The sequence below is a fragment of the Toxotes jaculatrix genome, chromosome 9 (genome assembly GCF_017976425.1).
Source record: "Toxotes jaculatrix isolate fToxJac2 chromosome 9, fToxJac2.pri, whole genome shotgun sequence".
In the NCBI taxonomy this organism is placed as follows: domain Eukaryota; kingdom Metazoa; phylum Chordata; class Actinopteri; family Toxotidae; genus Toxotes; species Toxotes jaculatrix.
Genome location: NC_054402.1, coordinates 10,177,008 through 10,198,680, shown reverse-complemented (window position 1 = coordinate 10,198,680; position 21,673 = coordinate 10,177,008). Strand labels below are relative to the sequence as shown.

The following is a 21,673-nucleotide window of genomic DNA, read 5'->3' as shown; positions in this document are numbered from 1 at the left end:
AGATGATAAAATCAATAGAAGAAGAGGTATTTAGATCCTTCACTTAAATAAAGGTTGGAATACAACAATGTATATATTGCATTACATTTAAAAAGTCTGGGGTCATGTACATAACAGGGCCTTAAAGGATAGGTCTTTCTTAAATAAAAATACTGACATGCCCATGTGAACATTAAAACAGTTTAGTAGCTGTGAATGAGTCTGAGTTAGTTAAATCAAGTGGATATGTTCCAAAATTATTGTTTTTTTTTCATTAACGTTCCCTCTTTGTTTTAGATATGTGACAAGGAAATTGTATAATAATGAAGGCAACTTCATCAATCAAGCTACTGTTGATTAAATTCCTAAAAATCAAGTAACTAAAAATCGAGTAACAGTTACCAACCTGGCCTGTTTTCCTGGTTGGTATTCAAGCCTTTAATTCGTTTACAGCAAAGCAATCCATTATAAAGATGATCGTATATTTTATATGTAAAATCTTAATCTGCAGCGTAACCATCTCTGTAAAATAAACGAAGTTAGGTAAAATAAAAAACACTGGCATAAAATAGAAAAGCTCAAGTAAAGAAGAACTAAGCTACTTCAACACTGTAATTACAGGAAGTGCTGCACTTGGGTAAACTTAATACTACTTAATTCTGCAAGTGTGCACTTGAAACTGACAACTTTGTACATATACCTCGTTGTAATGCAACGCAGTTGAACAACAAAACACACTAATATAAATGCATAAGTGTGATGGATGTAAACAGCGTTTGAATGCAATGATCAAATATAAATGCGTGTGTTGTTATATGGCGCGCCCTGCAGATGGATGTTTAACAGTGAAACCAATGAGAGTACAGGGGATTTCCCCACCCTTCCTCCACGCCAGAGCGAGGCTGTCCTCCACCACCGGCATTCCCAGTATGCACCGCGGACAGAGCAGCAAAAAATAGTCCGCTAACGAAAGGCTGAGAAAAGGGAACTAGAAAAAAAGGGGTAGCACACCAGCTAAATCCACGAGTTAAACTGTATTTACCGCAAGCAGAACCGCTAACATGGCCGACAGCGAGAAACTGGACAACCAGCGGCTGAAGAATTTCAAGAATAAGGGCCGTGATTTGGAGGTAAAAGTTGTGCACATTGGCGGCGAGGATGTCCTCTTTTCTCGCCGCCGCCGCCGCTCTGTCCACGGCCAGCTTCGCCTCCTGGCTTCCCTGTGACGTCGTTTCTAATTTACACCATCGGCAACTTTGTGCCCAGAGCCTCGGCCGGGGCCTTCAGGGATCACCCGTTTAAAATCGCCGGCCTCGGCTGGGCGGTTTCCCCTTTGGGTTACACTGGGTTTCTTTTCAACGGGAGACCGCGCTGGTTATAAAACATGTCAGAAAAGCTGGTCGGAGTTCATCGCCTCCGCTGGAGGTGCTCTGCTAGCCTGCTGCTAGCCAGGCCCACGGGGGGGACATGCTAGCTTAACTGAAGCATATCATCCACCAGATCGCTTTAGCTCGGTGTGCTAGCTAGAGAAAATGTTTAGTGTACATTCAACAGTACATATAATTGACTTCCAGGTTGTCTTTGGGGGATATTTCCTTGATTGGCAAGCGGCAATTGGCGTTATTTTGATACTGCAGTTAGCTAACCTGCGTGCTAGCTTGCTAACGTTAAGCTTGGTGGTGCTGGTGGCTGCAGTTCCACCCATCCCCCGTCTTTATCACCAAAAACAATGGCGGAAACCAGTCAGCCTCTTAGCTGACCAGTTACCTGCATCTTTTAAAGCGTGGCGTAGTGTTAATTTTTTAACCCGTGGTTTTCAAACGGTCACACATGCTCAGAAATCAAGGTTATCACGACTAGCTAGTTAACACGATCACATGACTGACGGATCAAAGATACACGTTGGATCCATAAGTTACCAGTCGATTTACAGACAGTTCAGCTATATTAATGTCAGCAGGTTATGGTGTTGTTTTCAGGCGGGCTCACTCAAGATGCATATGAGCAGGATATACTCCTACATCCTGTTTGACAAGTAGTTTCTGTAGCTATGTAGGCCTCTCGACAGGAGTTGCTTTGCCTGGTAACCTGTTAATAACAACAACATTACAGACGCATCTGTTCTTTTACTGCAACTGCAACAGTACTCTTTTGCTCATGAAGTATAGAATAAGCCAGTTTTAGAGTTGCCAAGTTATTAGGTAGATATAGCTTAATCTAATTCTACAGCTCTGCAATAAATCCTCCTCTCAGGAAGGCCGAAATGTTCAGTAATGTTATAATTGTTTTTCAAGAGGTGTTGATTTGAACTTCATAGCCTTTTCTGAGGATGTGATTTGTAGTGTGTTGTACTTGAGATGTGTCTCTAATATTTGGCCCAGCTCATATGTAACAGTGCAGGTAGATGAAGTATTAGAGACACCTGTATTATAATGTAATACGATTGAATAGCAGAAACAAATTACGGTCTTTGATAAAGAATAAGGATTGGCACCCCTTTGAAACGTTTTCAAGAAAACCTGCACTGTATAATCTTCATCGAGGTAGGATTTCTTATAGGGCTGCAGTAGGTTTGGCTAGAAGTTTCATCATTGTCGCTGTTGTATGTTTTTTTTAATGGGTAAGAACATGAGTAAAAACGATATCAAAGAATATCAGTGTTACCTGTCTTGTTAAGGCAGATTAAATGGTCTTGCAGTAAGTTAAGCTGAGTGTGTGTGGGCTGTGGACTTTGTGCTCCAGGTATGACTGAGAGTCCTGATCACCTCTGTCCGCATAGACTGGATCCTATTCTCAGATTGTGCCTGAGTTTAACATTGTAGCTGGCCTGACTCTCTTTGGCAAAGGCAGTTTGGGATAAACTTTCCTTGTTGTATGGTGCTTATATTCTGTCTCTCCCACAGACTATGAGAAGACAGAGGACTGAGGTAGTGGTGGAACTCAGAAAGGTAAATCACATTTGTTATATTGTGCTATCAGCTACAAACACACATTCGCTTTGAGCAATTCAGATTTTTAACAGGTAAATTAAATTCTGGCCTTTTATCTGCAGTTTATCTTTGATATAATGCACTGAAAGATACCGCCGGTATCCTGAATTTTTGCAGGAAAATTAACGAAGTGATATTTCTGTTCCCTCTACCACAGAACAAAAGAGATGAGCACCTTCTGAAGAGGAGAAACGTGCCCCACGAGGACATCTGTGAGGACTCTGATGTTGACGGAGATTTCAGATCGGTATGGCTATGTGTCTGCATCGCAAAATGTGTCTGCTGCCACCAGGAAACTGAGTCAACATATTTTTAGGTTTTGTGCTCTAAGGACAGAGTAGTGTACAGCTCCGGTAAGGTACTACTGAAGCAGTAGGAATGACAGCTTGGCATGTGGTGTCTGCTCTGACTGTTTGACCAAGGGGTTTTTCAGATTAGGTTCGTCTCACTGGTTAAACACTCCAGAGGTTTAGGACATGCTGACGTTTGGTACATGTGATGCTGCCTCCTTAGCTCTCCTTGCTCGATCCCAGTTGGGTGGGGTGTGGAGTGTGAACAAACATGCAGTTTGTCTTTCTGTGCGCTGGTTGGTGTCTCATTTTCCCGAAATAAGAGACTGATTTTGTTTACAGCTTGCTTGGTAGAATAGGTACACTGCAACTTGTATAACTATCCCTCACGGGGGTTGTGTTCCTTTTTGAATGTTTTCTGGGCTTTTTGGGTACAATATTTCTACTAATGTTTGAGAGAGATTCTTCTTTTGGTGTATTGCCTGACTGCTTCAAATAATCTCCATGGTGAACGCTAGTATGAACTTTATTTTTCACTTTTATATGAAATAAATCAGGTATAGTAAGAGTATCAGGGAATAAAATAATTATTGTAATAACTATCTGTGGTAATAGTTCTGGCTGTGGTGGTAATTGGAATACTTATAGAAAGTTGTTTGTAATGCACATATTGCCCTGAAAATTATCCCTCAACTTAGCCTTTTTGAGGCCAAAAGGATAAGTCCTTGTACTTGTAAAAGTTATATATTATTGTGTATATATATTATTGTGTATATATATATATATATATATGTGTGCGCGCAATATATATTAAGGATAATTTTTCAGTTGAGCTCCTGGTGTCCCAGAGGCTTGGAGCTCAACAGTAAATGTCTCAGCAGTCATCCCTTAATGTATGCAGTGTTGGCACGCATCAGACCTACGCGTTTTAGAGTAACAAAGTCACAGAAAATCAATCAGTCAAGAATCCCGGCATCACTAAAGATCTCTGAGTTTGGTGCCATTGCTGGAATAAAATGGCCACTCAGCAGCTCAGAAATTCAATCACAGTAACTGCCTAGTGGTACTGAGAGGGCTGACTCGAAATGGGCTGCTTAGCAATATATCAACAATGACATGCTGCTCTGACTCACTGCAAGACATTAGGAGAAGCTTTTGTGGAAAGGCGCTCTGGCCAATCTAGTTTAAATACTTAACAAACTAGTCTGCGCTGTGGGACTGTTTTCAGTCGGCCCGAAATAACACATTGATTGTGTTGCCTTGAGGACATTTGCTTTTTCATTATTTTGCCCATTTTGTGGTTAGCTCTCAAAATGAATAATTTGGGCCTCTGAGCTTGTAAGACTATAAATGCCCTTTTCTGACATATCAGATGTTTCCTAAATCCTCACTGTCCCGCTGCTTTCTTTTTTCAATTTGTCCTTTTTCCGCTGAGTTCTGCTCACTACTGTTTTTAATTTCCCTCAGATACAGTTATCTCTTTAATCTCCATCCACAGCCGTTGAATGTAAATACACAAATATAAATCTGCAAGTACATATAAATTTGCATTCAGGGTTGTATTTGAATGTTTTTCTAGTTTTTTTTCCCTTGTCTGTCTGTTTTAAATCCACTGCCCCCCCCTTTATTTGGGGATGCATAGCAATTAGCAGCAACTGCTGGGTTATCAGAGGCATTGGCCAACTTTATTTAACAGGGCCTTCAGTCATGGTCAGTTGTTGATTGAAAGTGATACTCAGGGTCTCTACCAGAGGCAGTCTGCACTGGGCTCTGAACTCCCTGTACTGGACATCAGGTGAGATTGCCAACTGGCAAATTATCATGTCGAATGCTGGCCTGCACGTCCAGCCTGCTAACTGTTACACCACAACGCCACATTGGTTCAAATGTGAATGCGAGTCACTGCATTGTCCTGATGGCATTTCTCAATCCCCAGCCTCCCCTCACTGTTCTCAGTGGTGACTTTGGCTTTGGTGACTTTCCTTCCTGCTTTGTCAACATCACATACAAAAGCAATTTTAGGAGTGACTGTTTTTAATACAAGGCAAGAAGCTAACAGATGTCAGCTTGCCCTCATTTGGTTCTGCCAGGGTATGAACTCTTCAGGGTAACCATATGGTTTTTGTTTAATGGGTACTGCTGTGTTTAACAGTATTGACCTTTTTTTTCTTGCCAAACCTCCAGTTTAAAATTGACCAGTTACTGATCATCTTGCAACTTTTAACGTTATTTACTGTATGTTTTACAAATGTGTGGCAAAGCATGAATCTAGGCTGATAACGTTCTTTTCTCATTTTCAGCAAAACACCTCTCTTGAAGCAATAGTACAAGTAAGCTGAATGTTTTATTTATTTTTCCTCTTTATTTTGCATGGCTTATGGGATGTGTTTATTATGCATCACATATTAACCCTTGTCCTCCAAAATAAACTCATGTTGTTACAACTGTATTTTAATGCAATGTGAAAATGAAGCTGGGCTACCTCTAGCTCTGATTTTTTTCAAATTGTTATTATTGCTCACATTTTACAGCGTACAGATCCTCGAGACATAATGTATAAACATTACACTTTGCTTGTATGTGTTGTTTTGTAGAACGCCACCAGTGATAACCAGGGCGTCCAGCTGAGTGCTGTTCAGGCTGCCAGGTAGGACCCCACTCCCTCACATTCCTGGGTTCTGCTGATAATGATTTCACTTTACTTCAGTAGTTGACCAGTAACTGAATACTGCTTATTGTCTCTGTATAATCATTTGTGTGAGGCACTTCTCGTCTTGAAAAGTTGTGGATCACACTTCTGAATGTCTAAGAGTTCTTTTCACACCTAACCCGTTTAGATGGGTTCATTTGGGCTGGTGTGAATGCTGTCAGACAAACAAGCGGGTGCAACCAGGTGCTTGTGCAGTTTGTTGGTGGTGTGAAAGCAAAGCGGACCAACCACAGGACTGTATGATGGAGATTTTAGTGTGAATTCAAAAGGAGAGCAGCTACCAAACTTCACTGCTCAGCATGATCTGTGCTGAGGTGGCGATCTGTATAGTTTTACAGATGATAAAGTGATGTAAATGAATGAAGCTGTATGAGAAATTACTCTTTAAACACCATGGAGCCTATAATTCCCATTCAGTTAGATCAGTCGATATAAATGTTATTGTGTCACAGGGGAATTGTTTAAATATTGTTACACATCAATATCAAGAAAATGCGGTCATAATTATCATGATGTTATTGTCCACGCCACCCTAACCTAAATTTTCAGTATGAATAAACTGTACTGACGCTGTATCATACTGAAGTTTTGTTTGCTCTCTAACAGGAGCGGGTTGAATGTAATCAAGATTTACATCTGGTTCTCGGGTGTATTTGTGAGCCACTGATTGTGCACCAGTGCTCCAACACTTTGTCATAAGAGGCTTTCTGATTAAAATTGGTGGCCTCTTGCAAAATGCAGTTTCAGTGTTGCAATTTCAGGGGCTGAATGTTTTTCCTGTTTGGTTAGACAGCAGTGATTTACAGTAAGTCAGCCCCCCCGTCTGATTAATGGATATTGTAAATGGTGCTGCAGCTCAGCAGTGCGACCCTCTAGAAGTTGGGTCAGGTGTAGCAGAAGGCAGTCCAAATTCATGGCAGGATTTGTTTTTGTAATTTATGTATTTAACCGTTTATCCTTTCTTTTTTTCATTGGAGTCCATATTGCAGCTTTATTTTGACACTTTGAAGATAGCATCATACTTACCTATACCATACATACTTGATGTTGTGTAATGTCAGTTTTGGGCCATAATTTGTTGGTATGTGTCAGTAAACCTATGTGGGAATGAGCATGTGAGTAATGGTCTTTTGTTTCCTCTTTGTTTTTGCAGGAAGCTGTTGTCCAGTGACCGTAACCCTCCCATAGATGACCTGATTAAGTCTGGCATCCTTCCGATACTGGTCCACTGCCTGGAGAGAGATGACAAGTAAGCAGGCTGTAATTTTGTTTGTCTGCATGTAGCAGTGAATCACTGTGTTGCGTGTGCGATAATTATAGTACAAGTTAGCCCTTTTCCTCGATCATGTAGAGTTTATGTACACTTCAAAGTTATGTAAATGAGCCAGCAGGGTTTAGCCAAGCCTACATGTGAACGGTGTTGCAGTTATGTAAATGCGTCCTAGTTTTCACCTTCCAGGAGTGGCAGAACATAAATGACTCATCAGCATACTCGTGCTGTTTGACGCCCCTGCCCAAATCTCACTCATTTTTACTGTTACCTCTGCCGCCTTCATCCATCTATCCACTCTCACCTGTCTATAGCCCGTCTCTCCAGTTTGAGGCAGCCTGGGCTTTAACCAACATAGCGTCTGGAACCTCAGAGCAGACCCAAGCTGTGGTCCAGTCCAGTAAGTGCCACTGTACCACAACACTTTCTTTCTTTCTTTCTGTGTTCCTTTAGTTGATTTCAGTCTCTTTTTTTATTTTTTTTAAATAAGATTTTGAATGCTCCACTAACTGACTGTTCATTTTATGTTAATGAGGTATGCAGTTCAGTGCAGAAATATAAATAAATGATATATTATTATATTAATTTGTATGGTGGGTTGTTATGAAATGGTAAAAGCTGCACGTTTATGGCGTTTGGAGACTTTCCCTTTGAGAAATCTTGATCTTTTATTTTCAGAACCATATTGTTTTTTTCTTTAAACACGTAGTAAACAATATATTCACATTCAGTTACCCTATGCAGTTGATGACGTTTACAACAAAATGAAAGAACCTCACAAATTACAAATGTCATTATGACAGACATTATTTATATTTATTTATTGTTCATTTTCCTTCTTAATAGATTTACCATATTGATTCAGCCACTGAATTTCAGGACTAATCTTGACATTAGATAACATCATAATCTTTGATTAACTGTGCAATCTTAACAGCAAAGTTTAAGTATCTTTGACTTTCGATGCCTAAATGAAGCATTTTTCATGATTATCATGAGTGTTCCCTGGTTGCATTTTGTTCTGTAGATCTGATTGTTTTGTTTTTTTTTGTTGTTTTTTTTTTTGCTTTATATTTGCTTTATCTGCTCTTCATCTCTTTTTTTCTTAGCTTTATGTGGCTTGGTAACATTTTGATCAAAGTACAAACTGCTTTGTCCAAATCTGAGCTTTGATCTGTCCAAGTGGTCAAAAGTTATACTAAAAAGTAGAACTGTTATAACTTAATAAGTTCTGTGAGGGACACGGATGGTGTTGTACCTAAATTAAAGCAGCAAAGATCACAAGATGCTTTTTTTTAAATGATTCAATCATCTGTTTTCTTATGTGTAGATGCTGTGCCAAAGTTCCTGAGACTGCTTCAGTCTCCTCACCAGAATGTGTGTGAACAGGCCGTCTGGGCCCTGGGCAACATTATAGGTGAGTTGCAGTTGGTGTGCACATGAGTGTCTTAGAAATAAATACAGTCAGTGGCCAAAATGACATGCACCCCTTCTGTTTGTGTGTGTGTGCGCTTTTTCCAGGTGATGGTCCTCAGTGCAGAGACTATGTGATCAGCTTGGGCGTGGTGAAGCCCCTCCTCTCTTTCATCAGCCCCTCCATCCCCATCACCTTCCTCCGCAATGTCACCTGGGTCATGGTCAACTTGTGCCGCCACAAGGACCCCCCACCACCCATGGAGACGATCCAGGAGGTGTGTACAGCATGTGTGTAAAGAAAATGAGTGAGCCGTGCCAGATTATTAAGTGCAGGGGTGTTGTTTGAAAGGCACCGTACCATTGTTTATGGTTGGGAAGATGATGAGGGATCATATCCTTTTTCACTGCTTTTGCAACTCCCACATGTTTTGTAGTCTTGCCTTCAGTTGGCAACACTTAGTTTTATGGGTCTGTTTTTTGATAATAACTTCTTGAAAGTTTCTTGGAAAGAGCCACATAGTTTGGTTATAGGAATGGGTAATAGGAAAATCAGAGTTCAGAGATTGTAATTTTAGTTCAGTTAGTTGTATATGTATAATAGTGGATCCGAAGTATCGAAGATGTCCTTGTCCAGTCTTGTGTGAAAATTTTAATGGGATCGTGTGTTGGAAAAAACCACCATCAGAAGGAACACTGAAAGATAGTGGAAACTGTCTGATGCTCCCGTAGAACACAACAGAACTGATTCCAGAGTAAACTGTCAGCTTAAGAAATAATGTTTTTGGGCCGCAGTGAATATCTTCATGCTTCTCCTGAAATCTAAGAGGAAGATGTGTGCTTATCGGTTGGTGTTTGACAGTGAGGGGGGAAAGGAGGATTAAAGCTCCATCAGTGGTCTGCCTATGCTGGTAAAACGAGGGCACAGTTATTGTGTTGCTCTTTGGCGCAGAAATGAAGGAAGGTGTAGCAGGCATTGCAGAATAAGCGACTCTGCAGCCATCGCAGCTATGAGCAAACCTTTGTGTATCACACAGGAACGTCGTTGTTTTTTTTCCTTGTCATTTCCTCCTTTTCATCTAATGACTTTTCTTTCTAAATTCCTTCCTCAGATCCTGCCAGCTCTCTGCGTGCTGATCCACCACACTGATGTCAGTGTGAGTACACAGAATTTAAGCAGGCTGTCGTGCCTTGGCTCTATGCTATATTCCCAGATGAAAGCCCCTGCTAAATCATCTCTGTCTAATGAGGGTTGAGCAGAAAACAAAATGTATTTATTTTGTATTCTTTTGGTGTTTTGCTGCCTCCAGATCTTGGTAGACACAGTGTGGGCTCTGTCCTACCTGACGGACGCTGGGAACGAGCAGATCCAAATGGTCATCGACTCTGGCATCGTCCCTCACCTGGTCCCTCTGCTCAGTCACCAGGAGGTCAAAGTTCAGGTATGGAGAGGGGAATTAGTGCAGATTAGTTTTAGCTAAATGACCCTCATTTGGAAACCATCTTGAAAACTGGTTTCAGTCATATTACAAATTCTTTGTCAGTTTTTGTTGCCTGAGAAGTTCTTAACGGTCATTACAGAACAGCCAAGCAACAACATGTGGTGATGATAATTCATGAAATACATCAACATAACCAGCCATGTGTCCATCAACAGTCCTGTCATTGCTGTGTTATATCACAACACTGAGTGCATTAATAGAGGACAAACACTAAGCTGTTAAAATCTGCCTTTAAACAAAGGTTTAAAGTTTTTTTTTTTTTTTTTTTTTTTTTGTCCCTGCAATTGAACTACTTCTCCCTCTGAACTTGTTGAGTAAAACTTATCCTCTGAGTTTTGAATACGCGTTACGACAAGCATCTTTGACTACCTAGGAGGAAGTCCTCTATAAATAAATATGTATTATTATCAAAACAATTTCACACTTCCTCTCCACACCCAGACTGCTGCTCTGAGGGCTGTTGGGAACATAGTGACTGGCACAGATGAACAGACCCAGGTGGTGCTCAACTGTGACGCCCTCAGCCACTTCCCCGCCCTCCTCACTCACCCGAAGGAGAAAATCAACAAGGTAATATATATCCTCCATCCTCCTCCTCTTCCACACACACTCACTCACTCACTCACTTACTTACTGATGACCTGAAACTGCTATATCAATTGTCTGGAAATGATGAAATCAGAGACTTGGTGCTAGTGTGAATGCTGTGTGAGAGATAATAGATGGGACAGATGGCTAATAGTAAGACTTCACAACATGGAGGATCGTCAGGATGAAGATGATGAAGAGGACCTCAGCGGCTGGCTAGTTGTAGTTAGTGAGACAGATTGGGGGTTGGGGAGGAGGGTATTAGATTGTGTGCATGTGACTGAATGTGTGATACCATGGATTGGTGGCCAAAGGGTGCTGAGACCATGTGTCCCTGCTGATATCGGAGTGCATCTGAGACCGGTCACTTATAAAACGAGGCCCCCTTTGTGACCTGGACGATGATTAGAGCCTCAAAGTCACCCTTGCCCCTCCCACAGCGCTCCGTCTCGGCCAGAGGTCAAACTCTCTGAGTGGACCTCTGGATTCTGATCCAGTTTAGACACAGAAAGTCATTTTCGACAAATGAGTTCAGTTTTCATAAAGAGGACTGAACAGTCCTTTACAATGCTTTAAATCATCTGGTTTCTTTGATTAGAATAAAATCTGTTTACACTTTACAAAACAACAAAAAACTGCCTGTCTCCTTGGTAGAAAGATGCCACTTGTGCTTTTTCTCCTGTAGGAGGCAGTGTGGTTCCTGTCCAACATCACAGCAGGCAACCAGCAGCAGGTGCAGGCCGTCATTGACGCCAAGCTAGTCCCTATGATCATTCATCTGCTTGACAAGGTGTGTATCCAAATTGTGCAAATTGTTGGTCTAGGATTATTTGTAGAGCAAAGTAAACAAGCACATGCATTGATTATTTTGAATGCATATATTTTTAGGGGGACTTTGGCACTCAGAAGGAAGCTGCCTGGGCCATCAGCAATCTGACAATAAGTGGGAGGAAAGATCAGGTAAGAACCTTTTTCTTTGTAGCATTTCATCCTCAACTAAACTACCCTGCCTTTTGAGTGTTTTAGCTCCTAATCTTTTTTACACATCCATTTCTTACTAAACACTATTTGATCTTTGTGAACTACAATGCAGAACAAGTCATGAAACTGAAAAAAGTGGTTTCCAAGTTATTAAAAGTGGTTAAGGAATAGCAGGCTTTTATAGCAGGTAAAGCCTCAGTTGTTTCACCACTTTTGTTGTGGTGAAGAATAACTGTTGGGGTTTAGTTGAGGGTTTAAATTGCCATGACTCTGTTGGCAATTATCTATGTATTTGTGATTTAAGTCTTTGAATGCAAACAAGAAAATTACATCAACAAAAACTGTAAATTTGAAACCCCTCCCTTGTCTAACATGTCCAAGTACTGATACACAGTACATCACTCACTCTCTCTCTGCTGTCTACAGGTGGCACACCTCATTGAGAAGCAGGTGATCCCTCCATTCTGCAACCTGCTGACTGTGAAGGATGCTCAAGTTGTGCAGGTTGTCCTTGATGGCCTCAGCAATATCCTGAAGATGGCCGATGATGACGCCGAAACTATTGCTAACCTTATTGAGGAATGCGGAGGTGAGATCCACCTGTACCATCAAGGGTTTTTTTTGTTTTTTGTTTTATTTTTTTATTCAAGTCTTAATAGTTGATTGAATGCTGACATCTGTTTTTTTTTTATCCTACAGGTTTGGAAAAGGTGGAGCAACTGCAGAATCATGAAAATGAAGATATCTACAAATTGGCTTACGAAATTATTGATCAATTCTTCTCATCTGATGATGTAAGTTATATATGTATATATATTTTTTAGGTATTACTTTTATTTAAAAGCAGCCATTACTATGGACCAAATGGACCACAGTAATCTGTTTTCTGATCATGTCTCACATGATAAATGTGACTTTTGATGTTTTCCTTGTTGGGGGAGTTTTCTGTCAGCAGCTCAATACTTTTACCCTCTTTATTTAAAAGTCACTGACTTTTTATTTTTCTTTACACAAGTTGGCTCATGATGTATTGAACACCACTGGTGTGTGATCCACCGTCATTTCTTCTGTACATTGTTAATGATGTGTTGCATTGTCTGCCATTCAGATTGATGAAGACACCAGCCTGGTCCCAGAGGCCATCCAGGGCGGAACTTACGGCTTTAACTCAGCCAACGTGCCAGCCGAGGGATTCCAGTTCTAGACAGCATCTGGGGTATTCTGGAGTTTTGTTCACGATGCAGCACTCTGTTCAACATAAAAAAATTAGGAGAGAAAGAGCGAGAGAGAGCGAGAGTGTGAGAAATTTGATCCATTGTGCTTGGCTCGTGGGATCCATGGCTGCATCTTATCTGAGAGAAAAATGTGTGGATTTCATTTGGCATTCCAGGGGAACCAGCCCAAATGAAGTTTGAGATGGCGAGTGGGTGCGAGTGAGAATGAGTGGCTACATGTTGCAAAAAAGCAAAACATCTACATCGAATGCGTTGAGAGACATGCCGACATAACTTCTGTGTTATTGGAGCTGTCGTCTTCGGAAAACTACTTCAAATGACAACAAAAAAAAACTCGATGTCTGCCCGGGGAGAACCAAGGACATCCAAAAATAAGAAATCAAGAGATCTTGAAATATTACAATACAACAAAATGCAGAAATGAATATAACTATAATTATGAACTGAGATGAACCACGAACCATCACAATTCTGCGGTCCTCCGACTAGAGAGGGCGCCACCCTCAATGTGCCCCTCCCCCAATCGGCCACGCTATCAGACATGTGTGTGAATGGACCCATTGTGTATGAATGTCTGGACTCAGTGCAGAGGAGCCAGGTTCATCTCCTCCAACAAGAAGCCCCGATGGGGCACCATCCTCTCCCCCTGGTGGGCGGGGCCCGGAGTCCGACTGCGCGTGTCGCATGTGCGAGAGAATGGACGGATGAGTTGTGTGTGCTTGGCTGCGTGCGTGACTGGGAGTATGCAAGGCTGGGTGAAGAACGCATGCAGAGACGGGAAAAAGATACAAATACAACATCTGAAGAGAAACAAAATTGAGAAACGCAACAATGAGGTTATCAAAGGTTTCAGGAAAGAAATTCTGCCTTTGAAAGAGAGGCTGATCCTCTAAATCCCTAAAAGGAAGAACTTTGGATATTAAAAAAAAAATCATCGTCATCACAAGGATTTTTTTTTTTGTTTGTTTGTTTTGAATTATTGTTAAGTTAGTATTAATTGACACTGGACAATGCTATTGGCAGGTGTGGAGCAGCAGTGCATTGTATTAAGATGCATTTGGTGGCTTTTGGGCTTTTCTTTTTGCCTCCAGTGTGTTCCTTTTTATGATATTTTTTTTTTTTATTATTTTCAGCTTTTAGTTTCATTGCTTCTGTAAAGGTGATTGACGACGATCGTATTCCACCCTCACACCAGAACCCTAACCTACGCACCAGACATGGGCTTGATGCTGTGAAATTCTGACACCATCACTATAATCAACCAAATGACCTGTTCCCCTTGTGACACGTTATTTGTCCTTCAATTTACAGCAAAATCACTGCTTTGCAGTATTGTTGCCATAGCTTTGACTTAACACCAAGGGAGAAGAGAACAATGGCCATTTCACGTAGGATTGTGAATCATAACCTTTGCATGTACTAAACTATAGCACAGTTATTTTTAGGGTATTTTAGTTTCCTTAGGCTGTGGATACAGTGTAATTTTCATTTTAAGTAAAACTGTGCTTAAATGTTACATGTTTCCCCTTCCCTTACCCCTCACTAGTGTCCAATTTGCTAAATAATCTGTATGGTTTTGCACATGTACTGCAAAGTGAGGCCTGAAGTCTTTCTGAAGGTGTGTTGGTTGGTTTCATAGGTTTTGACCTGCCAACATCCTCTACAATATGCATCACTCAACCACAATCTTTGTTGTATTTCTAGAGTAATCCAATGATGCTTTTTAGTGATACTTGAGAAAATAATGACCTTATTTCAGGAGCAGCAGTAATGAATCTGCTAATGTATCTCAGCTAGACTAAGAGGGGATTTAACCTCCCTTTTCTCAAGGTCAAAGGGGATTTGGGGAGTTGTCCTAAGTGGGTTCTCCTGAATAATAAATAAACCCATGAACAAGTTTGCTGTACCTTTAGTACCTTGCAGTCCTTAGCTCCATACTCCTCTTTCCTCTTATACCAGCTAGGTGTACAAGCTTACCCTTTTCCATTTTTTGTGTTAACTTCAGACACTGTAGTAAATGATTACACATTGTGCTCATAAACCTTCTGTTGAACATAGGGGTATTTTTATTTTTATTTTATTTTAATTTTTTTTTTTTTTTGCAGCATTCCTTGTTAGCAAACATGTGGTTTCAAATCTAAAATTATGGAATGGAAGAAAAAAAAGATGGTTTGCCCAAAAAGCCTTTTGGGGAGATAGGCTACAGGATAGGTTGTCTTCGAGAAAATAAATAGTGAAACCCAAATCGAGAGACTGCGTGTGTGTGTGGTCTGTTGTGAAGAAGTGGTGTGGTCAATACTTTTGCGTTTATTTGCAAGTTTTTTTTTCACTGAAAAAAAGAAAATGTAACACGGCCTTGAAAAATGCTTTCGTTTCTCATAGTGGTTCAGCTTGTATTCAAATCGAGAAAAGCGGATCCTGATTGGCCAGAGAGACCGTTTATCCGCATGCGCACTACAGGAAACAAAAAAAAATGGTGCTTTCGGTTCAACCGTCGGAAATGAGGGTCGTGGGGAGGGCGCCTACGTTATTTAGATGAATTATACACGAGCACGTTTCCCTGTTTATCATCGGAAAGAACAGTAGACTTGTTTAAACAACCAAAGTGTGAAAACATCAACACCGCAAAACACGTTTACTTTCCTCCGTATTTACCCACGCGAACATTTGAACGTGTTATAAAAGTTTGGTATGTTTTCACTTGCCCACCTCCTGCTGCCCGGAGGAGTAGGAATTTACCGAGGGCACATGAAGGCAGCACGAGAAGGAACAGGAAATGAAAGCTCTGTTTTGGAGACACTTTGCTCCGAGCAGACGGTGAGTTTCAAACAAGATTTCTCGCTTCAAACATCACTTTGTGTGTGTGTGTGTATAGATCTGTCACCGAGGCGAAAAACTACTAGATGATAAAACAAATCGTAGACAAGTCGCTGAGAGTATCCGCTACAACTATTATGTGGTTAAAGCGACGAATCTAGTATTTGGGAGGGTCGGGTTAGTTGAAATTAAATATACAAAGACAATTTATTATGTGACTTAATTTACATCTTCCAGTTGAATATGTAGCCGATGTTGATACGGAGTTTATTTGCTTGAAAGAAAAGGTGAACAGTACTGAGTAACTCTGAACTGAAAAAGAAAAACCGTTAAAATGTAATAGAACATTGACCCAACATTTAAGTTACCTGCGAACTGTCGAAATATTTAACTGTTCACAGTAAAGATATATATATATTTTAATGATTGTTGGTCTTAAATATACGCATTGCGTATATGGATGTGCCTAAAATTCACTTTACAATGAACTTAATTGATGATGGTGATTGGGCCCCAGTAGCACACCTGTTACCTGTTTGATTCTGGGCGCCAACTCGGCTGCAGTTTGACTCCATAAACGCATCAGGTTTTGTACATGGTTGCACAGCCGAACGCTCTGTCCCTGACAACAAAGTGTGTGTCTGTGGGAGTCGGGACTGGGTGGGTGCTGGCATAAGGCCTCCCATTGTCGCTGAGGTGCAGGCTGAAACTAGAGGAGAGAGCCCATACACACACACCACAACATAACTGATCCTGTAAGAAGAGCTGAGCCGGATTTTTGGCAGTTTAATTGTTTTTCTGTACAAGATCTTCTCTTCCACACATGCTACTTAGACTTAGTTTAATGAGGCAGTCTCTACTAGTTAAACCTTCTGCTTATGATAGGGAAGCACTAATTGTACACTTAGTTGCCACTTTATTAGATGCACCTCTTCAATACAAAGGCAAAGTCAATTTTATTGATGCTTATAATGGTCAGGTTTTTTTCTGACACAGTCATAGATGTGTTAATTAAGTGATGTTTTAGCACTGGGGTCATAGTTGTACTGGACCACATTATAGTCAGAGGTGTCTCTAATATTCTGCCCCCATCACGTATGTAAATAGAGAAGACAAAAATAAAAATTAGAAGCATCTCAATATACTGCCGTCCAGTACACCATCTCTGACTACGATCTCAGTGTCAACAAAAACTGAATACTATACATTTAGTAAAGGTCCATGGCTCATAGCAGAGCTGTTGTATTGACAGGTTGTATTAACAGGTGCACCGAATGCAGCAGCCACTGAGCAGTAGTGCCCTGACAGTCACAACTTTTTTTTTTTTTTAACTTAACACAAGTAGGGCTACAGCTAAAGATGATTTTCATTACTGATTAAACTGGATATTTTCTCATTTTGCCAACAAAACTAAGAAAATGCCAATTTTTCTCTTTTCAGATGTCTTTTCATATCAATAGTTCTGATCCCTAAGATATTCACATTATTATCTGCCCTATATGACAAAAAAATAAAAAAAATCAAATCATCACATATTTAAGAAGCTGGAACTTTCAAGTGTCCCATTTTTAAAGTAGTCTCCAGGCTATATTCACTGTACAGTTGTAGGAAGTTAATATTGTTTTGTTGGACAGGTGCCACGCCTAGCTTTTCACCCATCCTGCTGTCCTGCCAGATCTTCTTCTCCCTAAACCCCCTGTCCTGAGCCCGGCCTCTAGTCTCCACCATGGACAACCTAGAGGAGGACCTGACGTGCTCTGTATGCTACTCTCTGTTCTCTGATCCACGAGTCCTGCCGTGCTCACACACCTTCTGTAAGACATGCCTGGACAACTTGCTCCAGGTGTCTACCAACTATTCCATCTGGCGTCCGCTCCGCCTGCCGCTAAAATGCCCCAACTGTCGCAGCGTGATGGAGCTGCCCCCAGCGGGCGTGGATGCCTTGCCCACCAACGTATCTCTGCGGGCCATCATTGAGAAAGTAGGAGAGAATCACTTCTGTTCATCTGAAACATTTAGCCTTTGCCTGTCAGTCTGAAATCCTCTTATTGGTTGTTGCTTTGCTGCTTCAGTTTGTACTAATCTGTCCTGTATGTCTGTTCACTCATTTGCTGTATCAGTACCAGAGGGACAGTGTGCCACGACCCCCTTCCTGTCAGGAGCATCACAGGCAGCCTCTGAATATGTACTGCATCCAGGATCGGCAGCTGATCTGCGGGCTCTGTCTGACTGTCGGGCAGCACCAGGGCCATCGTATAGACGACCTGCAGGCAGCTTTCATCAGAGAGAAACAGACCCCATCGCGACTGCTGGCCAGAGTCTCTGAGCAGAGATGGGCACAGGTGGGGAGTCCAATATCTGAGTTGGGGGAAATTCATCTGAAAAGATTCTCTGAAAAACCAATATGGAGTGTTAATTATTGTGCCATTGCATTTGATATATGAGAATCAGTTTAACTGAATAAGTTAATATAAATGCATGTTCCAAAAAAAAAAAAAACCTTCCAGTTGTGCTGACTGCCTTCTCCCTCTGTTTTAGGCGTGTGAGCTTGGGGAGCAGCTGGAGCAGGAGAAGGCCCGCTGTGAGGGCCTGGTGAGGCAGGACCGACAGGAAGTCAATCAGTTTTTTCAGACGCTGGAGGTGGTGCTGGGCAGGAAGAGACAAGCCTACCTGGAGGCTCTGGATAAAGTTGCTGCAGAGGTGTCACGGGCCTATGACCCACTCATCCACAGAGTGAAGGAGCTACAGGTGTGTTTCAGGGCTCATTCACAGTACGCGACTGTTTCACATCCTCAGGGGGCATAAATTAGATACTTTAGCGTGAACAAGTCTTAACAGGAAATGACATATTTTGGGATTTTCTTTTTTTTTTTTTTTTTTTAGTAGATCTCAGACATTGAACTCCAAATGTTGGCGGTGCTCTGCTGCCGAGCAACCTGTGGTCATTATGTAGTAGAAACTACAGGAGCCAAACCTGAATGAATCCAAAATTCTTAGAAGAGACAGACAAGTTTCTGAAGGTCTAAATAGATAGGTCTGAAGAGTCCTTATGACTCAAGTTGCTTCTGTGTGGGTTATAAATACTGTTCACAAAAAGTATATTTTATATATTGTGATGAATTGCATTGCAACTAAGAATAATTGTCATTATTGATTTAGTCTGTAAAAGAAAAATCAGAAAATATTGAAAAACATCAGTCACAAGTTCCTAGAGTCCAAGGTGACATCTTCACGTTGGTTGTTTTGTCTGAGAAACAGTCCCAAAAAAGATTGTATTTACAATTAAACAGCAAAACTACACACTGAGAAGCAGGAATAAGCAAATTTCTCATCATTTTTGTTTGTTAAATTACATACACAGTAAAATGATTGTTGATTAATGGACCAGTAGGTGGACCATAGCACTGATAATAGTTTTGTTTTCTCCAGGAGGAACAGCTGGACCTGGTGTCCTTGGGTTCGTCAGTAGAGGAGGAGGACTCACCGCTGGTCTTCCTGGAGAAGGTGCATTTGTTCAGAGAGAGGGTGGAGGAGTTTATTAACACCCCTCTGCCCTCGGTGATAAACCTCTCCGTCACCCCACGGGCAGCAGAGTACCTTCAGCAGCGCTGGTCTGCTGTGACCATCGGGAGCCTGGAGGAAGCACCTGTTCCTAAGGTGAGCTGCTGTGCCAGATGTGGCGGTGCGGAGGCTGAGGCTGAGGCTGGAAGGGATCAGTCTGACAGATGGGTGCAGGACCTGTGGTGTGAGCTGCAGCCTACTTCTTCTATGGTGCTGCTGGGGCTGCTGGTTCTGCTGGCAGTGCTGTGGGCGAACCCGGTTGGAGGGGCGTCGCTCGGCTTCTCTCTGCTGTCTCGGTTCAGTCAGTTAGTCCACGGTCTGAGCAGTGAAGTCATCACATCTGTGTGGGACATTGCGGGGTCGGCATACACAGCAATGGAGGCAGCTGTAGAGAGATGGAGCACGCAGCTCTCCTTAGTCGGGGGAAAGGCTTTCGAGCATTTGGCCGCCTTACTTAAAACTCTGACATCCCACTGAAAGAGACCAAACTGAAACCTTAAACCCTCAAATTTTATTTAGAGGCTGAGAAAGTCTCACTTCTCCATTCCTGCAGTACAGGAAAAAATATATCTTTTAACCAGCCACTGCTTACTTTGATGTAATTTGACAGTAGAAACAATTAACAATCAAAATCAGTGGATGTCTGATTTTACTGGCAGCCTCACAATGAAACAGCCAGGGTTTCTCTTTAGATGTCGAACAACACTGAACCTTCTGTGGGGATAGGTGTTTGATTTTGTTAATGCCTCTGAGCACTTTCAGAAAGTTGTCCCGGACAATTCAGGCAGTGAGTAAACGGATAACTAGAGACAGAATGCCGGGTTCTGCATAATTGTGACAACAAAAATAATTATCATTATAAAATGGAATATAGCAAAAATGTAACTGAATAGAGGGCATAAAGCTAAACATAAATTACTTCATCACAAATACCTTTATAATAATTTCTATAATGTACCTTTATGTATTTAACCCTCACATTTACATGTAGATGAGAAAGTTAATGTGAGAATGGAGTTTCCCAGAGTTCCTATGCAGACAGAGGGGAAAAAACCCTGGGATCTGAGTTGCTCATTTCCATATTTGAGAGCTGCACAGACATTTTTTTAAATGCTTTTGCCAAGTACTTAAAAAAATTAGCTGCAACTAATGTAGCCGTAAATCATTTCATATACTGGATTGTGTTATTGTCAAGTGTTACGTTCCTCTTTGTATTACTCTGTCTGTGATCGTCATACTGCCTTAATATTAAGCATTTATCACATCAAACACTAATCAAAGCATTTCAACGCAGAACGTGTTCAGGATGGAAACCTTAAATATTCAGTTTGTGCCTAGTTTTTGCCTTTTAAGTTACCCGTCCCATCATGCAATGGGACATTTCAGTAGCTTTCCCGTTGTGTCAGGGAGCTCGGGACATCAGTACAGCAACTCGTGTATCTCCTTACACAAGACTGTTTACAGTGACTGGAGCAGTTTGTGAAATTTAGAGCCTGCTGAGTGGAACCAGACACACGGTGGCTCTGACTTAAAGCCTCCACAGATCATATTGCAGTGATGCTCTGAGTGGCTCCCTCACTGTGCCTATAACTCGCCCACACTTCATAGCTTTATTCTAGTGGACTGGTTATTTCATTAGGAACTTTTTTTTTTTTTTTTTTACTAAAATGGCACAATGATATCGTCTATTTTAAAAAATTATTATAGCCCTTGGAAAACAGCTTTACCAGCGCTCTTCTTCATTCTGCAAATGTTACTTCATTTTGCTCAAACAGACGTCAGCAGGGTAGATCCAGTTTCTAACAGATGTTATGTTACCCAGACCAATTGTAGTGTTTGTATTTTTATAAACTTTTTCTCAGTTCCTTGTATTTAAAGAAAATGTTACAATAAATTTGTTCAAATGCTTTTAAGTTTTTGCAGTATTCACAGTGTTCAGAGGCCATCTCTGTGTGAGATGGGGTACGAGTTAATTAGTGATGCAGTGTGTTTCAATTAACTGATGGACGCTACAGTTGCCTCTGTCGCGTGAAATATATGGTGTCCAAACAGTCATGTGTTGTCTGAGCAAAACATTACCAGTGCACACACATCAGGCAAGTTGAAATAACAGATAAAACTGTTATTTTAAAAATAACTTACTGTAAGCTGATCGTTGGTGCATCATCTCTGTAATTAGTTTTGTTTACTGTCCCTTTTGGCTTGTTCTGTGATTGGGATTCTTAAATTGAAGTACATGATTTTAGAAGCCTACAACTTAGACCAAAATCTATTAAAAACACTTTTGAGGTCGGATCTTTCTGTACGTGTGACTGGTTATGAGAGTCTGCATTAAGG

The 21,673-nt window shown here is 41.2% G+C and overlaps 2 protein-coding genes across 3 annotated transcripts; both read left to right on the top strand.

Moving 5' to 3' along the window:
* Positions 1–892: 892 nt before the first annotated feature.
* Positions 893–15,207, top strand: kpna4 (karyopherin alpha 4 (importin alpha 3)). Its single transcript, XM_041046844.1, has 17 exons — positions 893–1,109; positions 2,883–2,927; positions 3,127–3,216; positions 5,560–5,589; positions 5,854–5,906; positions 7,123–7,218; positions 7,554–7,639; positions 8,570–8,656; positions 8,761–8,930; positions 9,765–9,809; positions 9,963–10,094; positions 10,596–10,724; positions 11,428–11,532; positions 11,631–11,702; positions 12,150–12,312; positions 12,423–12,517; positions 12,832–15,207. Exons 1-17 carry the CDS (start codon positions 1,041–1,043, stop codon positions 12,925–12,927), a joined length of 1,563 nt encoding a protein of 520 aa, XP_040902778.1. The 5' UTR covers positions 893–1,040; the 3' UTR covers positions 12,928–15,207.
* Positions 15,208–15,612: 405 nt separating this feature from the next.
* trim59 (tripartite motif containing 59) lies at positions 15,613–21,639 on the top strand. 2 transcript variants are annotated; one of them, XM_041045648.1, is made up of 5 exons: positions 15,613–15,775; positions 17,410–17,756; positions 17,896–18,117; positions 18,314–18,523; positions 19,205–21,639. In XM_041045648.1, the coding sequence occupies exons 2-5, from the start codon at positions 17,502–17,504 to the stop codon at positions 19,811–19,813; spliced, it is 1,296 nt and encodes a 431-aa protein (XP_040901582.1). In that variant the 5' UTR covers positions 15,613–15,775; positions 17,410–17,501; the 3' UTR covers positions 19,814–21,639. The 2 variants fall into 2 exon arrangements, with proteins under 2 accessions (XP_040901582.1, XP_040901583.1); XM_041045649.1 differs by lacking the exon at positions 15,613–15,775 and having other exon boundaries at positions 17,198–17,756.
* The last annotated feature ends 34 nt before the right edge of the window (positions 21,640–21,673 follow it).

What these genes read in the sequence shown, in the direction of transcription:
- trim59 (XM_041045648.1), top strand. Translation starts at nt 17,502, where the DNA reads ATGGACAACCTAGAGGAGGACCTGACGTGCTCTGTATGCTACTCTCTG. An exon ending in TGCGGGCCATCATTGAGAAA is followed by an intron (nt 17,757 to 17,895) that starts GTAGGAGAGAAT and finishes TTGCTGTATCAG; the next exon opens with TACCAGAGGGACAGTGTGCC. An exon ending in ACAGAGTGAAGGAGCTACAG is followed by an intron (nt 18,524 to 19,204) that starts GTGTGTTTCAGG and finishes TGTTTTCTCCAG; the next exon opens with GAGGAACAGCTGGACCTGGT.
- kpna4 (XM_041046844.1), top strand. Translation starts at nt 1,041, where the DNA reads ATGGCCGACAGCGAGAAACTGGACAACCAGCGGCTGAAGAATTTCAAG. An exon ending in TTGACGGAGATTTCAGATCG is followed by an intron (nt 3,217 to 5,559) that starts GTATGGCTATGT and finishes TCTCATTTTCAG; the next exon opens with CAAAACACCTCTCTTGAAGC. An exon ending in CTCTTGAAGCAATAGTACAA is followed by an intron (nt 5,590 to 5,853) that starts GTAAGCTGAATG and finishes GTTGTTTTGTAG; the next exon opens with AACGCCACCAGTGATAACCA.